Genomic DNA, 26037 nt, shown 5'->3' with positions numbered 1-26037 from the left:
GGACACAGGAGGTTGTCGGGAAGGGACGAAGAAGGAGCGATACAACCCGACTGTATAACTGACGATGAGATGAATGAGGAAGTTGCATCTGAAGAAGATCTGGAGTCGGACAAGGACAAGGTAAAGGTCAGGCGCTGAAGAAAGTGAGGATGGAATAATGTATGGGAAAAGGCGGAGAAGCGAAGCTATAGTGGGGGCAGATGACAAGGACAAAACCAAGACATGAGAACTATTAGTGGACAGCTGATTGGCGACCCTCAATCACCCACTGGAATGTAAATGCTGGCCTTTCAGCCTTTGTATACTACTCGTCTGGCAGCAGGTATATCTCTTTGAAAACCTTTTAGTGCTACGATTGTGCGCGGGGAGACGACAATTAACACATCTTGCCTGTCCAAAATGTATTTCTTGCCTGCCCAAAATGTAATTCCTGGAAACGCCACTGGGCTGAAAGTGGAAACGGCTAACTTTTTTGCCTCAAACCACAGGCACCCATATAGCCTCCTATAGCCTCAACTGGCAAGATGAAGACATTCATACAGGAGTCGCGATCTTCATGAGCTGCTATGGCATGACCAGGGAACCCACAGGTCACCCACTGGTCAAGGCCATCCTCTGTGGGCATATGTGTCCCCCGGGCAGCCCCAGAGAAACCCCTGCTGTTTCCATTTAATGTAATACCTATGTATACACTATTCTTTTAATATATTATATTAAATAAATACACATTTAACTGTTTGGACATGCTCAAAAAACGGGGGGTATATAGTAATGTGCTTGAGAAGTGAGGGCACAATTTACCCTATGAGCAACTCGGATGACGTCCTTTTGCCTTAATATGGAACATGTCAGATTACATCTCCGTCAGGTCATAAAGACATACACAGGCTACGAGTGATTTATAAACAAGTGAGATTAGGGAAGGGACTATACAGACTAAATCAATGCTGGCAGTAAACGAGTTAATTGGCAAAACCACTAAACGGGGAGAAAAAAATGATTAATATAATGGGGCTGACCACCACTTACCTATAACACTTGGTGACAACAATAAGATGAAGATTAAAAAGCGGAGCAAACGGGAAGCCAGCAGCGTGTGGTTCATGGTGTGCGAGACAGATGGCTTCGACTCTCCAAAGGCAAACTGGATGAAAAGAGTCTCCCCTTTACCCAATTTAGTGCTGAGAACAGGAGGGGAGCATAAAAACACAACGAGGGCCCACTTAACAGCCCACACACCAGCCAAACGCTCCATTTGCACGGGCAGACACACACAGATGCCAGAAATAAGGACAGCGAGTCAATGCATGCAATGGTTGCAGCCGGATTGATTGGAATAAAACAAATGCAGTTTCTATTGGCTTATTGGATTCCCCCATGTCATCGTCGGTATAGTCTTCCAGTGACATCATTGATGTGGAATCCAAGCTAATAGAAACAGCAGGCTTTCTATTCCATAAGCCATCATTCTGGTGATGATACAAATCTAAATACATTTTTTTTAAATCTTGTTTAAAAGAAATGATGTCACTGTAAGACGGGTTTCCTTTTTATTACATTTTCCATAATATAAAACGTTTTTTCTTTTTTCCACCCAGTGTCAATTGTCTAATGTCGTGCCGGGCGCTACACTCCCTCTGCCAACCTGGGGATAGCAACAGACTGACCTCATACTTCCTTCACTGCATGAGGAGTCAAAACCACTTATTTTCACCTGACAGGGGGGAGTTGCCCTGGTAGTGTGTGAAAGGAACACATTATTCCAACCAGGTCTGTTCCCCTCCAACAGGCTGGCCAGGGGGAGGCAGTTTATAGAGACCATGCAGGATTATATGTTTGTTGTGAGGGTACCTATAGGGACATGGGGAGAATATGCAAACTCCACACAGAAAGGCCCTTTCGCCAACCCTATACCGTCAGTGTGGGCACAGATGACATGGAGGAGAGAACACGTCCCCAGTGTGAATCGAACCCCCGACCTTCTAGCTGTGAGGCGACAGCGCTACCGAGTCCACCACCGTGTCCCCTAAAAGGAAGAGAGCTTTCTGTACTGCCCACAGCCCTGTACTTGTACGTGTCCATTTATGGTCCCCTGGCAGGCCCCCCGAGCCTGCGACACTGACGAGCGTCTGTGAAAGGTGGTGGGGACAGACCAAGGGGCCAGCTATGCACTCCAATGTTGAAGCGCTGGGCCCTAGTGGTAAGAGGAAGGACTGCAGGCGGACCCGTGGATTCTTGACAAGGAAACCCCGTGCAACCGAGCGCCCAATGTAAAGCCCAGGTGCACTCTGGGTGCACTTCCGCATTTGGACACCAAAATTTGGGGGGGGGGCGGAGCTTCGCGCTAGTTTAGTCTCTATCCTTTTAATACTCTATGGGACAGACGTGCTTGTACACTCATCAGCCATCAAAAGCCCCTCGTCTATTGATTTAATGACTTGTAACTAATTACTCCACTGTCGTGCTCCTCCGCTGCCATATCAATGGAAACCTTCTCCACTTTGATCGATTTTGACACGACGCGTGCAAATGTATTCCCTGTTTTGTAGACATTTTGTGGGATAGTGCGGGGGGGGCTTCAGCGATAGTACGTACAAGCAGTGTGCAGTAACAAAGTAGATTTTCTCAAGAACCAAAGTTACGTTACAATGTTGAGGCACATTTGCCTGAGTATTTACAGTTTTTGCTTTCCGTTACCTATTTTTGTCCCTAATGTATAGTCGTTATGCCAATTGATTCCTACCCCACACACAGGCTTGCCTTCCAGTGAGGAGGGGGACGTGCAGTGCCTTTGTCCTATACTCCTCCCGCCCAACAATTCCTGCTGACAGGTGCCGCCCCAACCTGTAGGATTTCGTGCAATGACCAATATCATCTCCCCGCCCAGCGTCCCTCCCCCGGACACGGGCTATTCGTGTTCGTATAGCTATTCAGTATTTAAGTCCCGACGTCATTTTGTAGTGCCACGTTACGTCTGGATCCAAGTGGCAAAAGCTCCCGTCCACATAGCATTGTAAATAGAATATCTAAACGCGTAAATCTTTTTACAATGATGTTATTTTTCAGAAAGGAAGCCATTGAGGGTTACAATGGGTCTTAAAACCTCTTAACCCATTCTGACCGGGCACCCATTTTGGTGTTGGCATCATGTTATGCTTTAGCTATTGAAAAATAGCAGATCTACAAGCTCATAGCGCGCCACCGAGTGGCGCGCTACGAGCTTGTAGGTCTGCTATTTTTGAAAAATCGAAGAGCGACTGACATTTTTTAGAATCTGATCTCAGGTCAGAATGGGTTAATCAGACCAGTGTGTGTCCAGTGGAAACCTCGTATGAATCTGATCTCAGGTCAGAATGGGTTAAACCCCAGGGGGATCCGGGAGGGGAAATAAAAAATATCTGAGTTGGAACCTAAGACCTTGACCAGCCCCATTTACCCGCTGAGAGCTGTTCATGAGGTGGACAGCGTCTCAATAGTCGTTTAATTGCTTCCAACTCGAGTAGAATTAATAATGGTTTCTACAAGTGTACATGACTGACATCAAAAACATATGTTGTGGAGACAATAAAGACTATTATTATTATTATCATTATTATTGAAGGTGGCAACAGTCCATGGGGGGCGTATTTAGAATGTATGCAGGTTTGAGTATGTTGAATCTATAGTTTGCATTAATGAGGATTTAGTTGACACAATAAAATAAAATGGCGATAGTATTCCACGTGGGGCAGACGGCCTGTCACATGCAGATTTGGGAGAAATGTGGGAGAAATGACCTCTCAGTCACACAAGTGTTGCATGTCTACTATAGAATTTCTTTCTAGATTTACATTTTTTAATACAGAGCATATATTGTAAATGAATCACTATAGCCCTATTTTATACTTTGGCTCTTGGAAAATAGCCGTTGTCGCATTGTCACCGTCCTATTATAAAACGTTGGCCAAACTTTGAATAATGGTACTTTTGCTTTGGCACTCTAAAGCATATTTTGAAGCCAATGCTTACATTTTTTACATTTTTAACCCATTCTGAACGGGAACCCATTTTGGTGTTGGCATCATGTTGTGCTTTAGCTATTGAAAAATAGCAGATCTACAAGCTCATAGCGCGCCACCGGGTGGCGCGCTACGAGCTTGTAGGTCTGCTATTTTTTGTAAAAATCGAAAAACGACTGATTTTTTTTTAGAATCTGATCTCAGGTCAGAATGGGTTAATCAGACCAGTGTGTGTGTCCAGTGGAAACCTCGTATGAATCTGATCTCAGGTCAGAATGGGTTAATTAACACTGGTGGGAAGGATGCTGGGAAGGATGCGTAGACTACACCAAGCCACCTCATGCTATATAGCAACAGGAGATACTGTAGGCTCGGCAAGGCTTACTGTACTTGTAAGTGTTTCTATACTTTTACTTAACCCATTCTGACCTGAGATCAGATTCATACGAGGTTTCCACTGGACAACACACTGGTCTGATGAACCCCATTCTGACCTGAGATCAGATTCTAAAAATGTCAGTCGTTCTTCGATTTTTTTCAAAAATAGCAGACCTACAAGCTCATAGCGCGCCACTCGGTGGTCGCGCTACGAGCTTGTAGATCTGCTATTTTTCAATAACATGATGCTAACACCAAAACGGGTTCTCCGTTCAGAATGGGTTAAGCATCGGAGTATACGTCTGCTGTCAATCTCCGTTCAGAGCGAGAAGGATCCAGATCAGATATATCAATGGAAAGTGTCTCCAACTTTGATTGCTGTTGGCACACAAAGCGTGTAAAGCTGTGTAGCCCTTTATTGTTGCCTTTTGTGGGACATACGCGGGGGTTGCAGAGATAGGACGAGACACTTGCGACTATAGCGCCCTAAGGTTTGCTTTTTGTTGCGAAAAAAATATAAGACAAAGGCAGAGAATCATGTGAAAGGCGCAGTAATTAAAATGTCATTAATTTGTGGGTTCTTATCAGGCCCCCACAGACAGCTTTTAATGTAGGCGTGCATGGGGGGGGGGGGTTAGATAGGGCTCGTGTGTGCCTAGATGGCACCATTTTGTCGCTGGCGGGTGGAAACCTTGTATGTCCTAAACTGTTAGCTGCTTTATGTAAGTTACAAACATTTCCAATTTTTATGTTTTGTCCCACGATTTTGCAACCCATTTTTATTACCCATTGTAATACCCTGTGTTATACATTGTCTAATGTAATCCTGGGCGCTATACACTCCCTCTGCCAACCTGGGGAGAGCAACGGCCTGACCTATAATGCTTCCTTCTGATGCACGAGGAGTCGTTATCACCTGACAAGAGGGGAGATTTGCCGGTTCCTTTCCCCTCCAGATCAGGCGCCCAGCTAGCCATGGGGAGGCAGTGTATTAGAGACCAGGATTACTGCATGTTTTATATGTGAGGGTACCTACCCTAGGGGACACGGGGAGAACATACAAACTCCACACGGTCTTGTTCATACCGTCCATTGGATCAATTCGTAAAAGACACAGACACAGACACACTTAACTACTTTCCCTTTGACATTTCAAAAGAAAATACAGAAAATAGCAAGCCGACAAGCTTTTGTAGATCGGCTATTTTGTGCGACGAGGTATAGGGCATTGATTTAGGAAAAAATAATAAATTAAAGAAACAAAAAAAAAAAAAACATAAAAAGTGGAAAGATGGAGGTTGAAGGTATATCTGCCTGACAGCAACGGTATATATATGCTGCCTGCAGCGAGCTCCAATCGTCTTATCTGCGTAATGGGACTTTGTATGCATTTGTAACAGACGGCATGCATGGCGTTCTGACAATTACCAAATTACGTTTTCATCTGCGTAATGCGGAGAGTTTCATTATGCAGAAACGGGCCGGCTCCTGCAAATATCTCATTAAAAACTGGAAATTAGCTTTCATGATAGAACCTGATTCCGCAGGCTTCCCACCACGCATTTGACCACACCCGCATAGACACTCACGCACACAGACGCGCGCACACACACACACACACACACACACACACACACACACACACACCTGCTGCCATTGCCTCCTATCGGATGCATATTAAGTGTGACAGACAGTATTCCATATAGTTCCCCCATGGCAGACATGTTCATCTCCATATTTCAAATGAAACATCAATTTGACACATTGTATAAACAGTAATTTCCTGGCTGTAATTTCAGACCTGTCGATTCATAGCCTGCACGAGGTATCATGCTGTTACTGCATGCATTCCTCTGCATGTATGTATTACACACACCATATATGCAGACGTGGATTATACTAAAAAAATCTATATCATGAAGTTTACTTTCAGAGAAATGAGTAAACTTGGAACTCCCCATTCTATACATCTAACACAAGCTGAAACACACACACACACACACACACACACACACACACACACACACACACACACACACACACACACACGCACACACACACACACACACACACACACACACACACACACACACACACACACACACACACACACACACACATTCATCCACGAACACACACGCACGCATGCACGCACCCACCCACCCATGCACACACGCACCAAATCCTCAAATATCAGACTTTGTATTGAAGTGTACTTTCCTGTGCTCTTTTTGACATAAAGATACAGTAGTGTTTATAAAATGCTACTCACTGAGTATGCCCAGGACAATGATGCCAGCCAATAGGAGCAGCCCCACACACGCCGCAACAGCTTTGAAGAAATTCTTCTTAAATCCTGAATGTTGTAAACATCAGACACATTTTCACTATTATTGTATACATTAAGGCATAATGTGAATAAAAGCGAATTCCATTAAACGCATCTAATAAAGCATTGATAAGAGAGGCCCTGTGGTGCTATTGCGTAAGAACGATAGATGTGTTAAATTATTGTATTATTATTATTATTATTATTATTATTATTATTATTATTATTATTAGCAGTAGTAATAGTTGTAGTAGTAATAGTTGTAGTAGTAGCAGTAGTAGTAGCAGTAGAAGTAATAATAGTATTATTATTTTTTACCTCCATGCTGTGCTGTGTTCTCAGGGTCAGAACCTGGGAGGTTTGCATAGACGGTTAGTTCTATACCTCCACCTCCCTGCTGTGCTGTGTTCTCAGGGGCAGAAACAGGCAGGGTTTCATAGTCGTTCTCGGGGTCAGAAACAGGGAGGGTTTCATAAGTGTCGTCGGTCGGATTTGGTTTGGTGTAGATGTCTTCAGACATTTTAAGTTGAGTTGAGTTGAGTTTCTTAGTTGAATTGAGTTGAGTTTAGTTGAGTTTCTTAGTTTAATTGAGTTGAGTTGAGTTTCTTAGTTGAATTGAGTTGAGTTGAGCTTCTTAGTTTAATTGAGTCGAATTGAGTTGAGTTGAGCTTCTTAGTTTAATTGAGTTGAGTTGAGTTTCTTAGTTTAATTGAGTTGAGTTGAGTTTCTGAGTTGAGTTGACTCCAGTTGAGGTGGACACGTCTTCAGATATCGTAGTGGGTTTTCAGACTGCTCTCCTTGCACGGCTTGATGGGACAGAAGTCACAAGAGAGGACGTTTGAAGATGGACTCTTTGAGATAACGGCGATGTGGTAAAATTGCACTGCTCCCAGCCAATCAGAAAGCAGCTGCTGTGGTGTGAATTTCCTCTGCGTCATTGCTGAGGAAATTCACAACCCACATCCACAACCCAAACTTGGGCAGGTGTTGAGTGACTTTAACATAGTTTTTTCTCAGCAGAATGTTTAAGCATTCCTAAATGATTCTCTGAAGCACAGCTCTGCACCAGATAGAACCCTTCTGAAAGACCTGGTTGAACTGAAAGGGTCAATGACCTTTATAGTTTTTTGTGTGAGAGAGAGAAGAATAGAGACGTTGGTATAATGGCATTGTTGAGAAGTAGAATAGAGAAGTTGGCCTTTTTGAGAAGTAGATTCTCTGTTGGTATAGTGGCATTGTTTAACGAAAACCAATAAACAAGGCAAACATCTTTAAAAATCTTTCAGAATTATTAGTGAGGACCTATTATATGAAGATATAGGTTGCAAAGTGGTGAAGTGGTCCTTTAACAAACTGATTTGGACCAAACCCAGTTTCCTCACAAACACTTTATTGATCTATCGGTCTGTGGTGAATGAAACAGATGGCTGTTATTCATTGATTACATTACATTACATTGATTACATGTTACATTACATATATGAATAATGGAAATATGAATTATCCTCTTGAACCCCAGCATGACTGTTATGGGGGGAATATTTCCCAAAATAGCAGATCTACAAGCTCATTGTCTATTTGGTGTACTCAGAAAAAAAATACCCCCCCCCCCCCCCCCCAACAGGTGGTAGCTCCAGGCACCACAAAGGGTTAATCAGGTGCTGCACATACACATAACTATTACTAGTTAATGCATAACTCTAGAAAACTATTTCACAAATCCAATCGCGTGTGTTCCCACATGGAAGGTCGTTCCATCCTCCATTACCAAACTCAGCACAGTCTTCATCTCCACCTTCTCCATCATCGCCATTAGGCTCACCAGGCCCCCAGTACCTGTAGAAGTAGACACATTCATACATTACAATACCTTCACAACAAGGATTTTATCTGAATGTTTAGTTTTTTTTAAATCATGACTTCAAATTATATTACATTATAATATAATGTAATATGACCTTTTGGGGTTCTGTACAGTATGTACAGTATTACAAAATGTGATGCTGCTATCTAAATATTTGTTTTTCAGAAAACCTAGGTCAGTATTTAGAAGGAGTATATTTAGAATGGGCCTCAGTAGAATAATGAAGGTAAAGTCTTACGGTGTGGTCAGTGGTGTTCCATCCACCCACTTCCACACTCCTTCAGTCTCGTTGTCGGTCAATCCAAACCACACAAACTTGGATCCGCCACCGAATCTGTTAACAAAGTCCTGGACAGACAATCAGCTGGTTACTGAAGTACAATGTGTACAATACTAGATGTGTGTCTCAACTAGATGGAGTAGGTTACACTTACAGCATACGCATTGCGCACACACACACACACACACACACACACACACACACACACACACACACACACACACACACACACTGCACCTGCTTCTCTTTGCTCTTTATGGTCATCAGGTCAGATTGTCTGGCTGTACAGAATGCTCTGCTGTCCTCCCAGGTCTTCCCCTCAGTAGAGATGTAGTAGCACACACCATCACCAAATGTAAATCCATGTGATTCTAACCACAAAATATAATGTTAGACACTGTTTTCATGTGCTCAGATTAATGACAAATGATGATCTATATTCTACATGATATTAGATTGAATACAAAACATTGTCTCACTGACCACAAAGTATCATCTTCAGGTCATCTAGTTTGTCAGTCATGTCGTTAAGTCTGCTCACTAACTGGTCTCTCTGGTCAAGTCTGGTCTCTAACTTGTCTCTCTGTTCGGTCATGTTGTCAAACATAGTCTTCCACTGGTCTCTCTGGTCAGTCGTGGTGTTAAGTCTGGTCTCTAACTGGTCTCTCTGGTCAGTCGTGGTGTTAAATCTGGTCTCTAACTTGTCCAAATGGTCAGTCAGTTGGGTCAGGTTGTCATGTCTGTTCTGGAACTGATCCAAACTGGACTGCAGGATGTGTTTGTCTTTAATCAACGTTCCATCTGTAAGAAGGAGAATCAACAAACTGATGAGGCCGCGGGAAGATATTTACAGTATGAGGTGCGGAATGTTCAGTAGGGGGTGTGCGCGCGGCCGCACGCCTAAGCGCGCGCCGCAAAAGGCTTAGCTACTATAAGTGACCGTTTTGCTTAACACTGATCAGAGATCAGTGTTGTACTTAGCTACTATAAGTGACCGTTCTGCTTAACGCTGATCAGAGATCAGTGTTGTACTTAGCTACTATAAGTGACCGTTTTGCTTAACACTGATCAGAGATCAGTGTTGTACTTAGCTACTATAAGTGACCGTTTTGCTTAATCAGTGCTGTTTGGCAATGTGATCCTAGAGAGCATGCAAAAAACGGTTTCCCCTATCAGCTATCATGCTGTTGTAATTGTGCGCATATACTGTCCTACAAACACACGTGTGTGTGTGTGTGTGTGTGTGTGTGTGTGTGTGTGTGTGTGCGTGTGCGTGTGCGTGTGCGTGTGTGTGCGCCTCTCCAGCTAAATTATAGGAAGTAAACCAGGTTGACCTTTTATATGGGGGACAAGGGGAGAGCAACGGACTTGAACTCATGCTTCCTTCATGCCTGAGTGTCCAAGTCGCTCCTTTACACCTGACAGGGGGGAGTTTCCCTGGTTGGACGTATAGCGCGTGGAAGGAACACGTTATTCCAACCAGTTCCTTTCCCCTCCTCTACCATGCATTTGTAACTCTACTTTCATGTTATAGTGCTGTTTTTATTCATTAAAAAAAATGAAAGGTGCGCCTACATTTTTAAACTGGTAGCACCAGTGCTACCATGTAAAAAAGTAAATCTTGAGCCCTGATTTACACGATGACTTGATTGTTTACTGTATTCCTGTGACTTAAACAAAACAGTTTTCAAACGTTTCAAGCAAGCAGTAGAACGTAAAAAATAAGTTAAAATGAACGCGAATTCAATTTCTGCGATATTTCTGGGGGTCAAGTGGCCATGACCTGTACTTGCCCCATGGGCAAGTACCTCTGACCCCTGACCTCTGAGACCTTAGTGTCAACCCCTGACCTCTGAGACCTTAGTGTCAACCTCTGACCCCTGACCTCAGTGTCAACCCCTGACCTCTGAGACCTTAGTGTCAACCCCTGACCCCTGAGACCTTAGTGTCAACCCTTGCGTACGGTGAAGAGAGGAGAGTCTGCTCACAGGTTTGCTCCAAGGTGTTTGCTTTTTATTCAAAACACCATAAATATGATACACAACCAGCAAGTTTTATTGAAACTGTTCTTTTGAAACTGTGTTGCCTTATTGTAAACTGTGGTGGTTACTCATATTTATTGTTATATTGATTGTCACTTATTGGTGTCAGTGAATCACCTGCCCATGCAGTCGTCATCAGTCACGTGATGTGACGACTGGGTTTAAAAGGGAGTCGTCACACATACTGCCGATTATCACCTGATGAAGGCCGTTCGTTCACGGCCCAAACGTTGGGTCTTATTTATGGTGTTTTGAATAAAAAGCAAACACCTTGGAGCAGACCTGTGCGTATAGAGTATAGACATGGAAAAACAGCAGACCTGTGCGTATAGAGTATAGACATGGAAAAACAAGACACGTCACCTACAGACATTTAGAAGCTCCCCGTCCACCGCATGCCTCGCGCCAACCCACCTTCCTCACAATAGAGCCTTGACCTTGGCCTCGCGCCAACCCACCTTCCTCACAATAGAGCCCAAAGTGTTTCCCTCAACATCCATCAACAGTAAAGAATAGAATGCTTTACTCACAGAGTACCACCAGGACAATGATGCCAGCCAATAGGAGAACACACAGCAGCCACCCACACGCCGCAGCAGCAGCCAAGTAGAGATTCCGCTTTGAGTCTTCAGAGCCTGAAAAACATACGACACCATGATCGTCACACTCCCTGTAGGTTTAAACCAGTATAGTCCCAAAATAAGACATTTAAAATAAGTCACAAGTTGTGATGGCATACTGTAAGTAATTTATGTTCTTAATTGACTGCGCTGAAATGGAGTATAGCATTCAGGGTCAATGGCTCTCATTTATCGAGGTTTTGGAGACACTCACGTCGGTCGGCATGACATTTATGAAGTGATCCCAAACAGCTGATCCTTCCTTCATTTCCTTCCTAATTAGTTGGTAAATGTGACGGCTGAAATCAATCTGGCACGCCCTATGAAATCAAGCCTCGCCCTCGTGTTTGTGACATGAATAACTGCAATACGACCAAACAACGTATAAATGGAAACCGTTACATGATGGAAAAAGCCAATAAATCCATCCCCCCCCCCCCCCCTCCTCCCCCCACACACACAGATGCACGCATGTACACGCAATTTACAACTGCAAGCCCAACTCAATGCAGTGTGTTGTATCTTAAATATATAAAGATATACCGGTATTTGAATTAACGAACACCTGCATGAATTAAATAAAGCTTTAGGCCTACCCTGTCTGTTTCCCTCTCGCCTCGCCTGCCTTGCTGTCATGTCCGCGCACGCACGCACACACGCACGCACGCACGCACACACGCACCTCAAGGCTACATGACACATCACAGTCGCATCGCCATGAATGGAATACGTTTGTAGGCTAGGCCTATATTAATTAATTTACCCATTCGTGCTGTGGGTGAGTGATGCCTGCATGAGAGATATACAGTAGCATGTCAAGGCAGTCATAATAATCAAGGTTTATGGAGTGATTGATGAATGAACCATAAACATATGGATGAAGGCTGGCATGTGAGCTGGTGTGTGCTGCGGTCCGTCCTCCAGACTCCCCAAAAGGATCTCGCATAATTAATAATTAAGTGCTCAGCCTTTCTGACCCGCCAGATAACCAGATCTGCCTTTTTATCTGAAGAAAGATCAAAGCACTTATTTAAATGGGTGAATGATTAAGCCCCTTACGCCTATAGCCTACAATTGGAAAATCAGTCCATTTATGCCTAAATGGCATATTGTTTCTAATCACGCAATTCTAATTGCTTGTAAAGTTGGAAATCTCCTACCAATTTAATATGACACAAAGACACATCATTGATGTATTCCTTTCCCTTTTTTTCCCCATTTTTTACATGTAACCCATATACATATACAGTTTAATATTAACATTTTAGGAGTGAATATACATAATGTGTGTTTTAGTAGTAGAGTTCACCCTACACCACTACACTGTCCTTGTGTAACACTAACATCCATACATATATTAGTTAACCTTTTGTATACAACATTAGTTATAATGTTACCTCCAAGCTGCTCTTTTGCTGTGTTGTTCTGTGTCCCAGGGTCTGGAGTCTCATAGATGGGGTCCGGGTCGGCTGGAGTCTCATAGATGGGGTCCGGGTCGATTGGAGTCACATAGATGGGGTCCGAGTCGTTTGGAGTCACATAGATGGGGTCCGGGTCGATTGGAGTCACATAGATGGGGTCCTGGTCGTCTGGAATCAGATAGATGGGGTCCTGGTCGTCTGGAATCAGATAGATGTCGCCTGTCTCCTCTTCTCTCTCTCCTCTCTCCTGCATCTCCATCTCTCCTCGGCCAGATCTGACCTTCTTGGTGGGATTTGGCCCGGTGTTGACATACACGTCCTCAGTCATTGTAGTTCATTGTCAAACTGATCGGTTCTGAAACTTGTTGTTAGACTCATATGTCACAAAAGAGGAAAATGACATGCATGCTTTGAAAGAATAGTGAAGTATACGGTAGCAAACTTGATACTTGAACTTGATAACCTAAACAAAATGTCAGAGGAAACGTAATTCAATGATGGTGGTTAATTTACATTTAGGCTACTAGCAATAAGACAGACTGTTAAACATGACTAATGACTTCTTCATTGTCTCCACCAGGCCGAAGGCATGGGGAGAGGGTATTTTTTGCACTCCGTCCGTCCGTCCGTCCGTCCGTCCGTCTGTGTACAGCAGTGGCGTGCACAGATAGACACTAGGGGGTGCCCTTTTGGCAATGTGCCCTTTTGAAAAAGGTGACCATGGTGACATTGATCAATTCTTGATAAAAAGCTTCTAATATATTATTTAGGCCCCAAAATCTCTAAATCTCACACTATTAATTAAGGCAACCGGCCGGTTCCACGCGCTGCTGCACAAGGTGCCCTTTTTTGCACTTGAGCACCTGCCCCTCGAAATGTCTGTGCACGCCACTGGTGCAATTTACTGTACGTGAAATCTTTTTTCACAGACTTTATACTTTAGCTATTGAAAAATAGCTGATCTACAAGCTCATAGTGCGAAGATGTGGTGCAAATCTTTGCATATATTCTTTCAACTCAAATCTTTGCTTTCGGGGGGGACGGGGGACGGGGACTACATATTTTCAGATGGGGATCCGCGGTCAAATACAGATCATTTTGAAGGTACTTGACCTTTTGAGCACCACTGACATAGAAACATAGGTGTTTCAGAAAACTGTCAGGATAAATAAGACATTTTCGACATCAGGTCTAAATGGGTTAACTGGATACTAGTGTAATTGACAACAGGTATTAATTGTCTTAGTGTGTTAGGGTTGTATTTTATAATAGCATTTAAAATAGTGACAACAGCTGATCTGCCCCATGCAGTAGTAACTTCCTCCACTGTGTAATTCTGTACGCCTGCCTTTTCAGAACTTCTCATTTGAAGTCATTTACATATAATTATATTTAAACAGGTATTGTCTAGATATGGACTAGTATGTAAATATCTGAAGTTGTTCCTCATCTGTTGACCTACATTTAAAGAAGTCCAAACTCAGGGATGTTTATTATTCAACTGCACATCCTGTACATTAATTTAGTTACTAAAGTGTATCCTCTTTATCATATGAGGTACAGCAGTTTATATCAACTCCCTGGTGTCACAAACACAACATTGATGTGATCAATTCTACATGTTAGAAATGTAAACAGTAATTTACAGTGTCAGTAATTAGAGTTCATGTACGTATTTATAACATTCAGTGTTTTAATTAACAACCTGATTTGGACCAAACCCAGTTTCATCACAAACACTTTATTGATCCATCTGTCTGTGGCATTACAATTAAACAGAAGAAGGAACATATAAAGGATCTTCATGAGGTCAGTCCGTTGCTCTCCCCAGGTTGGCAGAGGGAGTCAGTGTAGCGTCCAGAATTACATTAGATAATGACAATGGGTGAACAAAATGGGTTGCACAATTGTGGGATAAAATTTTAAAGTAAAACAGATGCTGGCTATTATTCATGTGTCTAAATAGAGGGTATGCGCATTCATACAGTGAGTTTAACATTAACCTTGTTTAACCCTCTAAGACCCAGCGTTGCTTTACAGCAACAATTATATTTTAATTCATTACTTAATTATTTCTTTCTGTTCTTTTTTCACCTAAACGTCATCAGTGATGTTCATTGCAATGCCATTTCAATGCCATTGGTCATGATATTTGCATATAAATACCACCCACAGAGGCTGAAATTCACACAAATTAAAAATGTCTGGACTCTGTGCAAAATACTTTTGACCCTAAAAGTAGGTAAAATAATTGTAATATATGATTTTTTTGTGATCATTAGAATGTCCAGAACATTATTGTGAAAGATATATCCCCCAAATGTATTTTTTTTTTTTAACATCTTTTTTTGTCTTAGTCCTAGTAGTACAAAGTAGTAGTAAGCTTGAAATCTATTTTTTGCAAGTAGAAATTAACCCATTCTGACCGGGAACCCATTTTGGTGTTGGCATCATGTTATGCTTTAGCTATTGAAAAATAGCAGATCTACAAGCTCGTAGCGCGCCACCGAGTGGCGCGCTACGAGCTTGTAGGTCTGCTATTTTTGAAAAATCGAAGAGCGACTGACATTTTTAGAATCTGATCTCAGGTCAGAATGGGTTAATCAGACTAGTGTGTGTCCAGTGGAAACCTCGTATGAATCTGATCTCAGGTCAGAATGGGTGAATGCGGGTCTTAGAGGGTTAATGCAATCAGATCTGTTTGGATGTCTGGGCTGCCAAGGCCAGAAAGGAGTCTTTTTGACAGTCAGTAGGCGTTCCCGCATAACTTAATAAAGTAGTCTATTTGACTCTCAGTATAACTTCCGGGTTCGATGATGTCATGCGCATAGATATACCCTCTATAATGAATATATCAAATATCCTCTTGAACCCCAGCATGCCTATTCAGGGGGGGGGGGTAATATAGCAGATCTACAAGCTCACATCAGGTCGTGTATTTGATGTACAAAAACAAAAAGCGGATAGATTGTGAATCGGTGAGCACCCGCGTGGCAAAGCAGCACCCCCCCCCCCAGGTCGTAACCCCAACACCAGGCACCACAAAGGGTTAATCAGGAGCTGTACTTAAAGGACCACTTCACCACTTTTCAACCTTTCTTCATAAAATAGGTCCTCACTAATAATCATGATAAAATGGCACGATTTTTTTCTACTCAGTCTGTGTCTCATAGGAAACTGTCTTCCAGTGACATCATCATTAGGTTTATTTTTTAAACAAGTTGTTTAAAAAATGTTTAGATTTTAATTATCGTGAGAGCGCATTTTTCGCATTGCAACTTTTCAGGACTAGAAAGCCTGCAGTTTCTATTAGCTTGTATTCCCCATCGATGATGTCACTGGAAGACGGTTTCTGAACTGCCCACAGCCCTCCTAGAAAAAAATTGCACCGTTTTTTTCATGATTATTAGTGAGGACCTATTATATGAAGATAGGTTGAAAAGTGGTGAAGTGGTCCTTTAACTAATACACATCACCATCACTAGATAACTCTAGAAAACTATTTCACAAATCCAGCGGTGAAGTTGAGAACATAGTATGTCGTTCCATTTTCCATAACCAGATATAGCACAGTCTTCATCGCCATCATTATTGGGCTGATCACCCCACCAGTACCTGTAGAAGTAGATACGTGTAATACATTACAATACCTTCACAACAAGGCTTTGTTTCTCTAAAGGTTTTGTTTTTTAAATCGTGACTTCAAATTATGCTATTGTTGGTATTACATTTACTGGAGAATTGAAACAGATACAGTATAATTTATAGGTTTTAATAGGCTACCATTTAGACAAAAATGTGAAAAAGAAGTATGGTTAATGTAATTAAAATGTGTTAGTAGAATAATGAAGGTAAAGTCTTACGGTGTTGTGGTCAGTGGTGTTCCATCCACCCACTTCCACACTCCTTCCTCGTCCCTGTCGGTCAATCCGATCCACACCCTGTGTTCGCCATTAACTCTGACAACAAGGTCCTGGACAGAAAAGCAGATGGTTGCAGAAGTACAATCCATACAATAGATGCTTTACTGAAGTACAATGTGTTCAATAGATGTGTTATTGAAGTACAGTGTGTACAATAGATGTGTTATTGAAGTACAGTGTGTACAATAGATGTGTTATTGAAGTACACTGTGTACAATAGATGTGTTACTGAAGTACACTGTGTACAATAGATGTGTTATTGAAGTACACTGTGTACAATATATGTGTTATTGAAGTACAGTGTGTACACTAGATGTGTTACTGAAGTACACTGTGTACAATAGATGTGTTATTGAAGTACAGTGTGTACAATATATGTGTTATTGAAGTACAGTGTGTACAATAGAATGTGTTACTGAAGTACACTGTGTACAATAGATGTGTTATTGAAGTACAGTGTGTACAATAGATGTGTTATTGAAGTACACTGTGTACAATAGATGTGTTATTGAAGTACAGTGTGTACAATATGTTGTTTGTCTCAACTGAAGCATACACTAATGACTAATGGACACCCATGTGTGAGAGCATGCACGTGACGTGTGAGTGTGTGATCGTGCACGCACGCACGCACACGACACACACACACACACACACACACACGCACACACACAACACACACACACACACGCACACGCACACACACACACACACCTGCTGCCATTGCCTCCTATCGGATGCATATTAAGTGTGACAGACAGTATTCCATATAGTTCCCCCATGGCAGACATGTTCATCTCCATATTTCAAATGAAACATCAATTTGACACATTGTATAAACAGTAATTTCCTGGCTGTAATTTCAGACCTGTCGATTCATAGCCTGCACGAGGTATCATGCTGTTACTGCATGCATTCCTCTGCATGTATGTATTACACACACCATATATGCAGACGTGGATTATACTAAAAAAAATCTATATCATGAAGTTACTTTCAGAGAAATGAGTAAACTTGGAACTCCCCATTCTATACATCTAACACAAGCTGAAACACACACACACACACACACACACACACACACACACACACACACACACACACACACACACACACACACACACACACACACACACACACACACACACACACACACACACACACACACACACACACACACACACCTGCTGCCATTGCCTCCTATCGGATGCATATTAAGTGTGACAGACAGTATTCCATATAGTTCCCCATGGCAGACATGTTCATCTCCATATTTCAAATTGAAACATCAATTTGACACATTGTATAAACAGTAATTTCCTGGCTGTAATTTCAGACCTGTCGATTCATAACCTGCACGAGGGTATCATGCTGTTACTGCATGCATTCCTCTGCATGTATGTATTACACACACCATATATGCAGACGTGGATTATACTAAAAAAAATCTATATCATGAAGTTTACTTTCAGAGAAATGAGTAAACTTGGAACTCCCCATTCTATAACATCTAACACAAGCTGAAACACACACACACACACACACACACACACACACACACACACACGTACTGTTGTAGGGCATCGATTTTATGAAAAATAATATTCATATTGCGCGGCACATGGAGCTTGCATAGTAGTATAGGGCGCTAAAAAAATAAACAGGAAAAAAGGAATCTGGCTAATGAGAAATGCGTGTCTCTCTACGAGCAGCTACCAATAATGTGGCCCACAGGTTAATATCAGAATACTGATTTCACAGATTTCCAACGTGCAAACAAAACCCGCTTTAAAGACCTGGAGGCGTGATCAATGCTCTTTGGCCACTCAGAATAGCCAAATGGCATTGATCACGCCTCCGGGTCTTTAGTTTACTCAAGTTAGGGAATAAGACCTGGTACTTAAGACACGCAAAATACAGCCCAAAGTATCATCAAGGGTCTCGCTTATCTGCCACCTCGCTGGCACAACTCGTGGAGCCTCCGCCAGGACACTATACCCCGGATCTCCACACAAGCCCTGCAGGGTGTTCTCTGCTGCCGAGTAACTGTGCTCCAGTCTGTGAGCAGAAGTCCACACGTGAAGAAGGTTGATCCTGTCCCCAACAATGCCTTCGGATCGTAACTGGCTGCCTGAAGCCCAACCCCCGTGTCCTACCTGCCGGTCCTAGCGGGAATTGCCTCCGGACGAGAGGCCGCGACCATCGCACTTTCGCGAGGAAAGCCCAAGAACACGACTGGCATATCCTGCACGAAACTACAACTAAGGCAGCGCCCCCATGCGGACTCAAGTCCCGCCACCAACAGGAGAGCACAAGAGATGCTTTCATGGATCCAATCCCTGCGGGGGACCCGTCCACAGGGGAACCACCTGGAAGTGGGTGGTTTCCGTTGTAGTCGGCTGAGCCAACACGTCTGCACCCACTACATCCAAGACCCGGGAGATGGAGTCGAAAGGAGAACACCTACTCGCCGGGGCATTGGACCCTGCTAAACTGTCTCCGTGTACTCGGGGGTTTTGACGCAAAATCGTCCATGAAGAAGTGGGTTCCGGGCAGACAGTGCAGGAATGCGAGTGTGTCGAGCCTGAGCAGACCGCCGACCACATAACCACCACCTGTCCACTGTACAGACCCTCCTTCAGAGGCTGGCCACCTTCCACGTGGGACCAGAGACAATGGCGTGGCGTTGTGAAACTTGAGCTGGACATGTGGCGACGATGCACGAAGAAAGAAGGAGAAGACCTACATGGTATACAGTATTATGCAGGCCAAATATTCTGGAGAGGATGATCCACAGCCCGAATCATCCCTTATAGGTAAATCCATGTGTATTGGGGTGTTGCAACGCAAGAGCATATATGCACATAAATACTCGCCTTCCCCCTAGATGACTGAAAGTTACACTTTTCATGCAGAAAATATTAACTTAGAGCCATGACTCAAAATTTAAGGGGCAGATGATAAAGGTCGTCACGGGTGCAATAACAGTGAAATGACTGAAATTGTAATGGGCTCCACGGCGTCGATTTCGCATCACACCTCCCGTCGTCGTTTGGTTATTATAAACGCGGAACCAAAACATTTCACGACCCACCGGCTTCGAGCTTCGGATTGAATTACATTATGTGGACGACGTTGCAGTTTGTTTCATCGCTAAGGGGAGTTGTTGTGTTGACGTGATGGGGGGGGGGGGGGGGGGGGGGGGAAATAACGGGTGTCATGGAAACAGGCTGCGGGGGGCACAAGGTTTGTATTTATTTAATTACTGAACCATCATCTTGATGGAGGTTAAGTTGCTTCTAAACAGAGCTGCCAACACCATCGGATGGAACGAGAGAGAGAGAGAGAGAGAGAGAGAGAGAGAGAGAGAGATCAATTCAATATAATTAATATTTATGAATGTGGCGTTTCCAAAAATCCAGAAAATGCTCTACATCCTTAAAATGGGTTATTGAATGAGAAATCCGGTCTTGTGCAATCTCGAATGAATCTCAGAAATAGATAATTTATCATGTCGGACAAAAGTCTTGGCTCTCTCTCGGGTGTGTTTCTCCCACATTCCGACCTTCAAGTAGCAATTGATTTATTCTTTTGGTTTTCTCTTTTGCACGAACTGCACTGATCTCGGTTCAGCCCTGGTGTTGCACAGGGGGGAGATTAGATGGCCTTCACATTTCTGTAGATCTGTTTATTAAATTAACCTTTAGATGAACCTTTTCAGGCCGTGACCCCCAAAAATATATTCAAACGGGGGACTACCCGCCTCCACCCTGCAAGCACTTGCGATTGTAGGAGTTGATCGGCATTTTGACTTGGTTCCACAGATGCATATCGTGAAGTGAGTTATATTATTTGACAATTGTAGGTCTTAAAAGTCCTTACATTGTCACATAACTCATGTGGGGACCCCCCTGGGGATCCCGACACACCGTTTCAGAATCACTGTATTACAGTCGTTATGTAAAAGGGGCAACAACAATGTAGGATGACGCGGGAGTCACAGGATTTACAGTATATGATATTTATCAGTATATTTGCTCTATAGCCCCTGAAACACTGACCAGGGCTATTCGATATGTATTTGCGGCGATTCAATGGTTGTCTTGTTCTGCTCTGGGTGAAATTCTTAATTGTGCAGGCCCATAATTGCAGTTAACCCATTTCGGGGCGGGAACCCCTTTTGGTGTTAGCATGATGTCGTGCTTTAGCTATTGAAAAATAGCAGATCTACAAGCTCGTAACGCTTGTATAGGTCTGCTATTTTTGAAAAATCGAAGAACGACTGACATAGAAACAGCTTTTTCAGAAAACTGTCAGGATGTAGAAGACATTTTTAGAATCTGATCTCAAGTCAGAATGGGTTAAAGGAGGAGAGGAGAGGAAGAGACACAATCAATTATTATTGAAATATTGTGAATGGTATCCCATGAATCGGTCGATGGATTCAAAACCACAAGAACTTTGGGACCGGTTGTAGAAATACAGACTCAAAACCACAACAACTTCGGGACCGGTTGTAGAAATACAGACTCAAAACCACAAGAACTTTGGGACCGGTTGTAGAAATACAGACTCAAAACCACAACAACTTCGGGACCGGTTGTAGAAATACAGACTCAAAACCACAACAACTTTGGGACCGGTTGTAGAAATACAGACTCAAAACCACAACAACTTTGGGACCGGTTGTAGAAATACAGACTCAAAACCACAACAACTTCGGGACCGGTTGTAGAAATACAGACTCAAAACCACAACAACTTTGGGACCGGTTGTAGAAATACAGACTCAAAACCACAACAACTTTGGGACCGGTTGTAGAAATACAGACTCAAAACCACAACAACTTTTTGGGACCGGTTGTAGAAATACAGACGGGCCGTGTTTTCCAAATGATTGGCAACACAAATTGTGCTGAAGTGGGTAATTCACAGGGGTGTAATGATATAGGCCTATAGTAACTGCATCGGAAAAAAACCTGTTTTAATTTCAAGAATCGAATGTGAACAGTAAACATAATTGTATCGTTTGACTTTGTATCGTATCGTTTTGCAATGCAAATAATCTGCATCAAATTGTTTTGCAATGCAAATAATCAATTGTAATACTATTGTACTAAGTGGTCTACTTCAGGGGTTCTCAACGTATTTGCCCGGGGACCCCCAGAAATGCTTTGGCCGTGTCCCCCGCCCCACCCCCCTCCCCCCCCCCCCCAATACAAATTGTCCGCTACAATAAATGAGACGTATAGCCTGCGGAGTCAGTTCAGGCAGACATACTCGAGGGGGGTTCATGCTGTGCTCAAAGGCGCATATACTATACTCAAGGGGTTAACATGCTACCATTACTATGTGGGCGTATGAGTGTGTGCAAGTCCCACACGTCATTCGCCGATGCGGCAGTCAGCTGACCAATTGGGCGGGCTATACTTAAGCTCAATAAACTGCATGCTCTTCCTGCCTTCCTGTGCTCATGGTTCCCGGTTTGTATGTGATGTTTTCTCCCACCACCACCCCAGCACCACCGGTGGGCTCTGTTATTTATGCTCCCCATTGGGGGGGGGGGGGGTTATTGTATATCTATCTCCCTGCTCTTTATGCTTTATGTTGTTGCTTAATCGTGCCGAGCAGGGAGAAATCCAGCAGAGCCGAACGCCAAGTCAAATATCATATATGCACACTTGTTTGTTACTCATTCTGTAATAAATATTGGTCAATCTATTCGTGAGTTGTCTGACTGAACCATAATAATAGTGAAAATACACCATAAATAAATACTGAAACCAGATATAATCATTAAGGAAAGTTAATGCATGCACTATGTGTACTATGTAAACTCTTCATTTCTCTTTTCCAGCCATTCAGTTGCAAAAAACAAACTTATTTAAATTTATTTTTATATACAAAATATTTGGCGACAGCGGAGTGAGTGGACGCACGGAATTGACGGAGAAACAACGGTCAGTGGCCAAAGACACATCGCTCGCTGCTCTACTTCATCCTCTCTCTCTCTCTCTCTCTCTCTTATTCACAGAGAAGAAACAACACAGAACAACACAGAAAAAACACGGTCAGTGGCCAAAGACACATCACTGCCTTCGTTCAAAATGTACGCTTTGTGTGTGTGTGTGTGTGTGTGTGTGTGTGTGTGTGTGTGTGTGTCTCAGTCGGACACACAATATTCACGGAACAACAACAAGGACCGCGTGGCGTTAAGCCCAAACCACACCAAAGGGTCGAGACGGTTTTAGCGTTGTCCCTGCGGTGTGATATGTCTCGTTGCACGTTGACCCATACGTTGACCCCTATATATATGATTCAACGCATGGACTTCAATGGCCCCAAACCACACCAAAAAGGTCGAGACGGTTTTAGCGCTAACTCCTTGCAACCGTTGGGACCCCAAGGAGTCGACCCCTTTTGGCGTGGTTAGGGCTTTAGACGCGAGCGCACCGCAGCCGCGCACTATTCTGGTATACATTTCTCCCTTAGTTCAAAACCTATACTCTATCCACACGTTTCACACAGATTTAATTTCCTTGCTAAATAGTCACTGTATCAATTTAAAAAACCATTGACTCGTATCGCCATATAGATGAACCAATATCGTCCATGTGTCGCATCGTCAGCCATATGGGTCGTGATACGTATATCGTATCTCCGTTCAAATGTATCGCCACAGCCCTAAACTCATACTGTACATGTACTTGTCCCCCTTCATGGGAGCCAGACAGACAATAGCCAATACAGTATGCGTTTGTTTGAATATAGTGGAGTGAGAGTAAAGTACAGATATTCAAGTGAATGTACAGTACTCAGTTACTGTCCACCACTGGTAAGTATAGACGTGTGATGCAGTTCATACCCAGGTGAAAAATGTAATCAAGGGGAAAGAAAATGGAAAGTGTTCGCCGACGCCATAAAAGGTCACATTGAATCAAAGTGTGTGAATCCAAAGCATATTTTTCTCTCCCTCTCTCTCTCTGTGTGTGTGTGTGTGTGTGTGTGTGTGTGTGTGTGTGTGTGTGTGTGTGTGTGTGTGTGTGTGTGTGTGTGTGTGTGTGTGTGTGGCGTTGCGTGGATGGTAGATAACGCGCTATTGGAGGAGAACAATCACACGATGACGATCAAACTGCAGCATCCGTCACCGTCAACCTTCACCAGCGCTGGGAGAAGAAGTATACTCTTAACAAAAATTACATTTGTATCACTATACTCAGGGCCCTACTATAGGCACAGCCTGATCCACCCACCTCCCCCCATAGGTAAAGCCTGCATGCGCACATTTTGTTAGTGTTTGATTGTTGTTCATGCAGTTTACAGCAGCATCATTTCAGACGGAGACAGTGTTACACAGACTATAGTTAACTCATTTCAAATCGTGTCATTGACACAGGTGTGCACCTGGCTATACAGCCTCATGGTATACAGCATGTTCAGCAGTATGATGATGTCATTAATATTACTTTTTTATTTTCTTTTTTTCAGGGCCCTATGACAGATCATAGGCATGATTTGCCTAGCTTGCCTGTGCATAAAAAATGTCCCTTACTGTACTGTACAATACATCAACATTTTACAAACACAGTATTCACCATGCAGTGTGTAGTAGAAGACCAAATTGTCTTCACAATGTTCACTTCTAAAAATGTTACGATACTTGTGGGAACATTTGGCCCTTACTAATACAGTAATTAAAGCACACGCACACTCACACGCACGCACGCATGCTTGCGCACATACATACACACGCACGCACTGACTCATGCTTGCGCACGCACGCACGCATGCACCCACGCACGCACACTCACACGCACGCACGCATGCTTGCGCACATACATACATACACACGCACGCACTGACTCATGCTCGCGCACGCACGCACGCACGCACACACCGTGCCTTGCACTGGCACGCGTGCACATGTTGGACAACCCTTCAATCTGGTGCTGGGCAGAGTGCACTATAGGCTGGCGAATGTTTTCCATGGGAATTACCCCATTAAAATAGTTTAATTACACGTGGATGCAGCGCGATGAACACACTGGTCCAAGCTGGCAGACTCGGCGGCAATTAGATAGGTTGACGATGCCAGCATCAGATTAGACGCCGTCGAGGCCAAGAACACTGCATTCTATAGTCTATGTAGGAAGTGTGTGTGTGCGTGTGCGTGTGCGTGTGTGTGTGTGTGCGTGCGTGCGTGCGTGCGTACAGTGAAACAGAGAGGGCACGTGAAGGAGAATGAATAATGTAATATGAGACCGATTCTTTATTGATTTTGCATTAATTAACAATCTAATCATCTGTACTGTGAAGCTGATATTCATCACGTACACTAGGATGATGACACATAGTGTGTGTATATATACGGCATCCTCCTTGGAGAATGGATGGTGAGAACACACGCACGCACGCACTTACTTTTTACTTGCTTGCTTATATATGTTTCAATCGTTTCAATTGAAACGGGCCTCGAGCATCCAGGGGCCTACTACTATTTATTTTGTAAAAAATAAATAGTAGTAGTAGTAGTAATTGTAATTGTTCCCACTTCCCAGTGTGTGCACTCACTGCACTAGCAGCGCTGACAGTTGCGATTGCATCATTGTATAGCCCATGCTGCCTTACAGTTATACCTTAAAATTAAAGTTAAAAAAAAAAAAAAATCAAGCAGGCTGCTTTTGTGTATTTTCTACTTGGCTGTGTATGCTGTTCATGCTTTTTTTTTGTAATAATTATTAATTATTAAAATCATGACGTCATGAACGGGGCCTCCCGATCCTTAAGGCCGCCCCCTGCCGATGGGGCAGGTGCAGACTTGGCAGCCTTCCTTCTCTGACTTTTTGCCAGGCGATGCTTCCTTCTTTCCTCCTCTGCCAATTGGACTATACTTGTTGACAGCATCCTCAAGGGAAGGGCGTTTGATTCCACATTTCTTAACGGTACGTGGTCTTTAGTTGGTCCTTCAGCCTCTTTTTCGGCCCCCCCTGCAGAGTGTTGGCCTTGGTGGAGTTGGCCATATGACGTCTTGCGAGGAAGGCGAATGGCTGGCATTCTGATTGTAGTCCAGGCATCGTGTGCAATGATGACTTCTGCTACTATCTGTGGGTCCAGTCCGATGCAACATGCACACTGTCTGCCACAGACAGGGCATATCGTTTCCCTTTTGTGTTCTCTAAGGTC

General features: G+C 43.3%; 1 protein-coding gene across 1 annotated transcript; it reads right to left on the bottom strand.

The window, feature by feature from the left end:
- Positions 1-8342: 8342 nt before the first annotated feature.
- On the bottom strand, positions 8343-9481 carry LOC308317209 (C-type lectin domain family 17, member A-like). The gene is made up of 4 exons (XM_080766062.1): positions 9333-9481; positions 9087-9220; positions 8808-8917; positions 8343-8541 (listed from the first exon to the last, which is right to left on the bottom strand). Exons 1-4 carry the CDS (start codon positions 9454-9456, stop codon positions 8406-8408), a joined length of 504 nt encoding a protein of 167 aa, XP_080622188.1. The 5' UTR covers positions 9457-9481; the 3' UTR covers positions 8343-8405.
- Positions 9482-26037: the final 16556 nt, after the last annotated feature.

The sequence above is a fragment of the Protomyctophum bolini genome (assembly GCF_963924005.1).
Source record: "Protomyctophum bolini genome assembly, chromosome: 6".
NCBI lineage: Eukaryota > Metazoa > Chordata > Actinopteri > Myctophiformes > Myctophidae > Protomyctophum > Protomyctophum bolini.
Note: the sequence above shows the minus strand (reverse complement) of the source record. Positions and strands in the feature narration are given on the sequence as shown.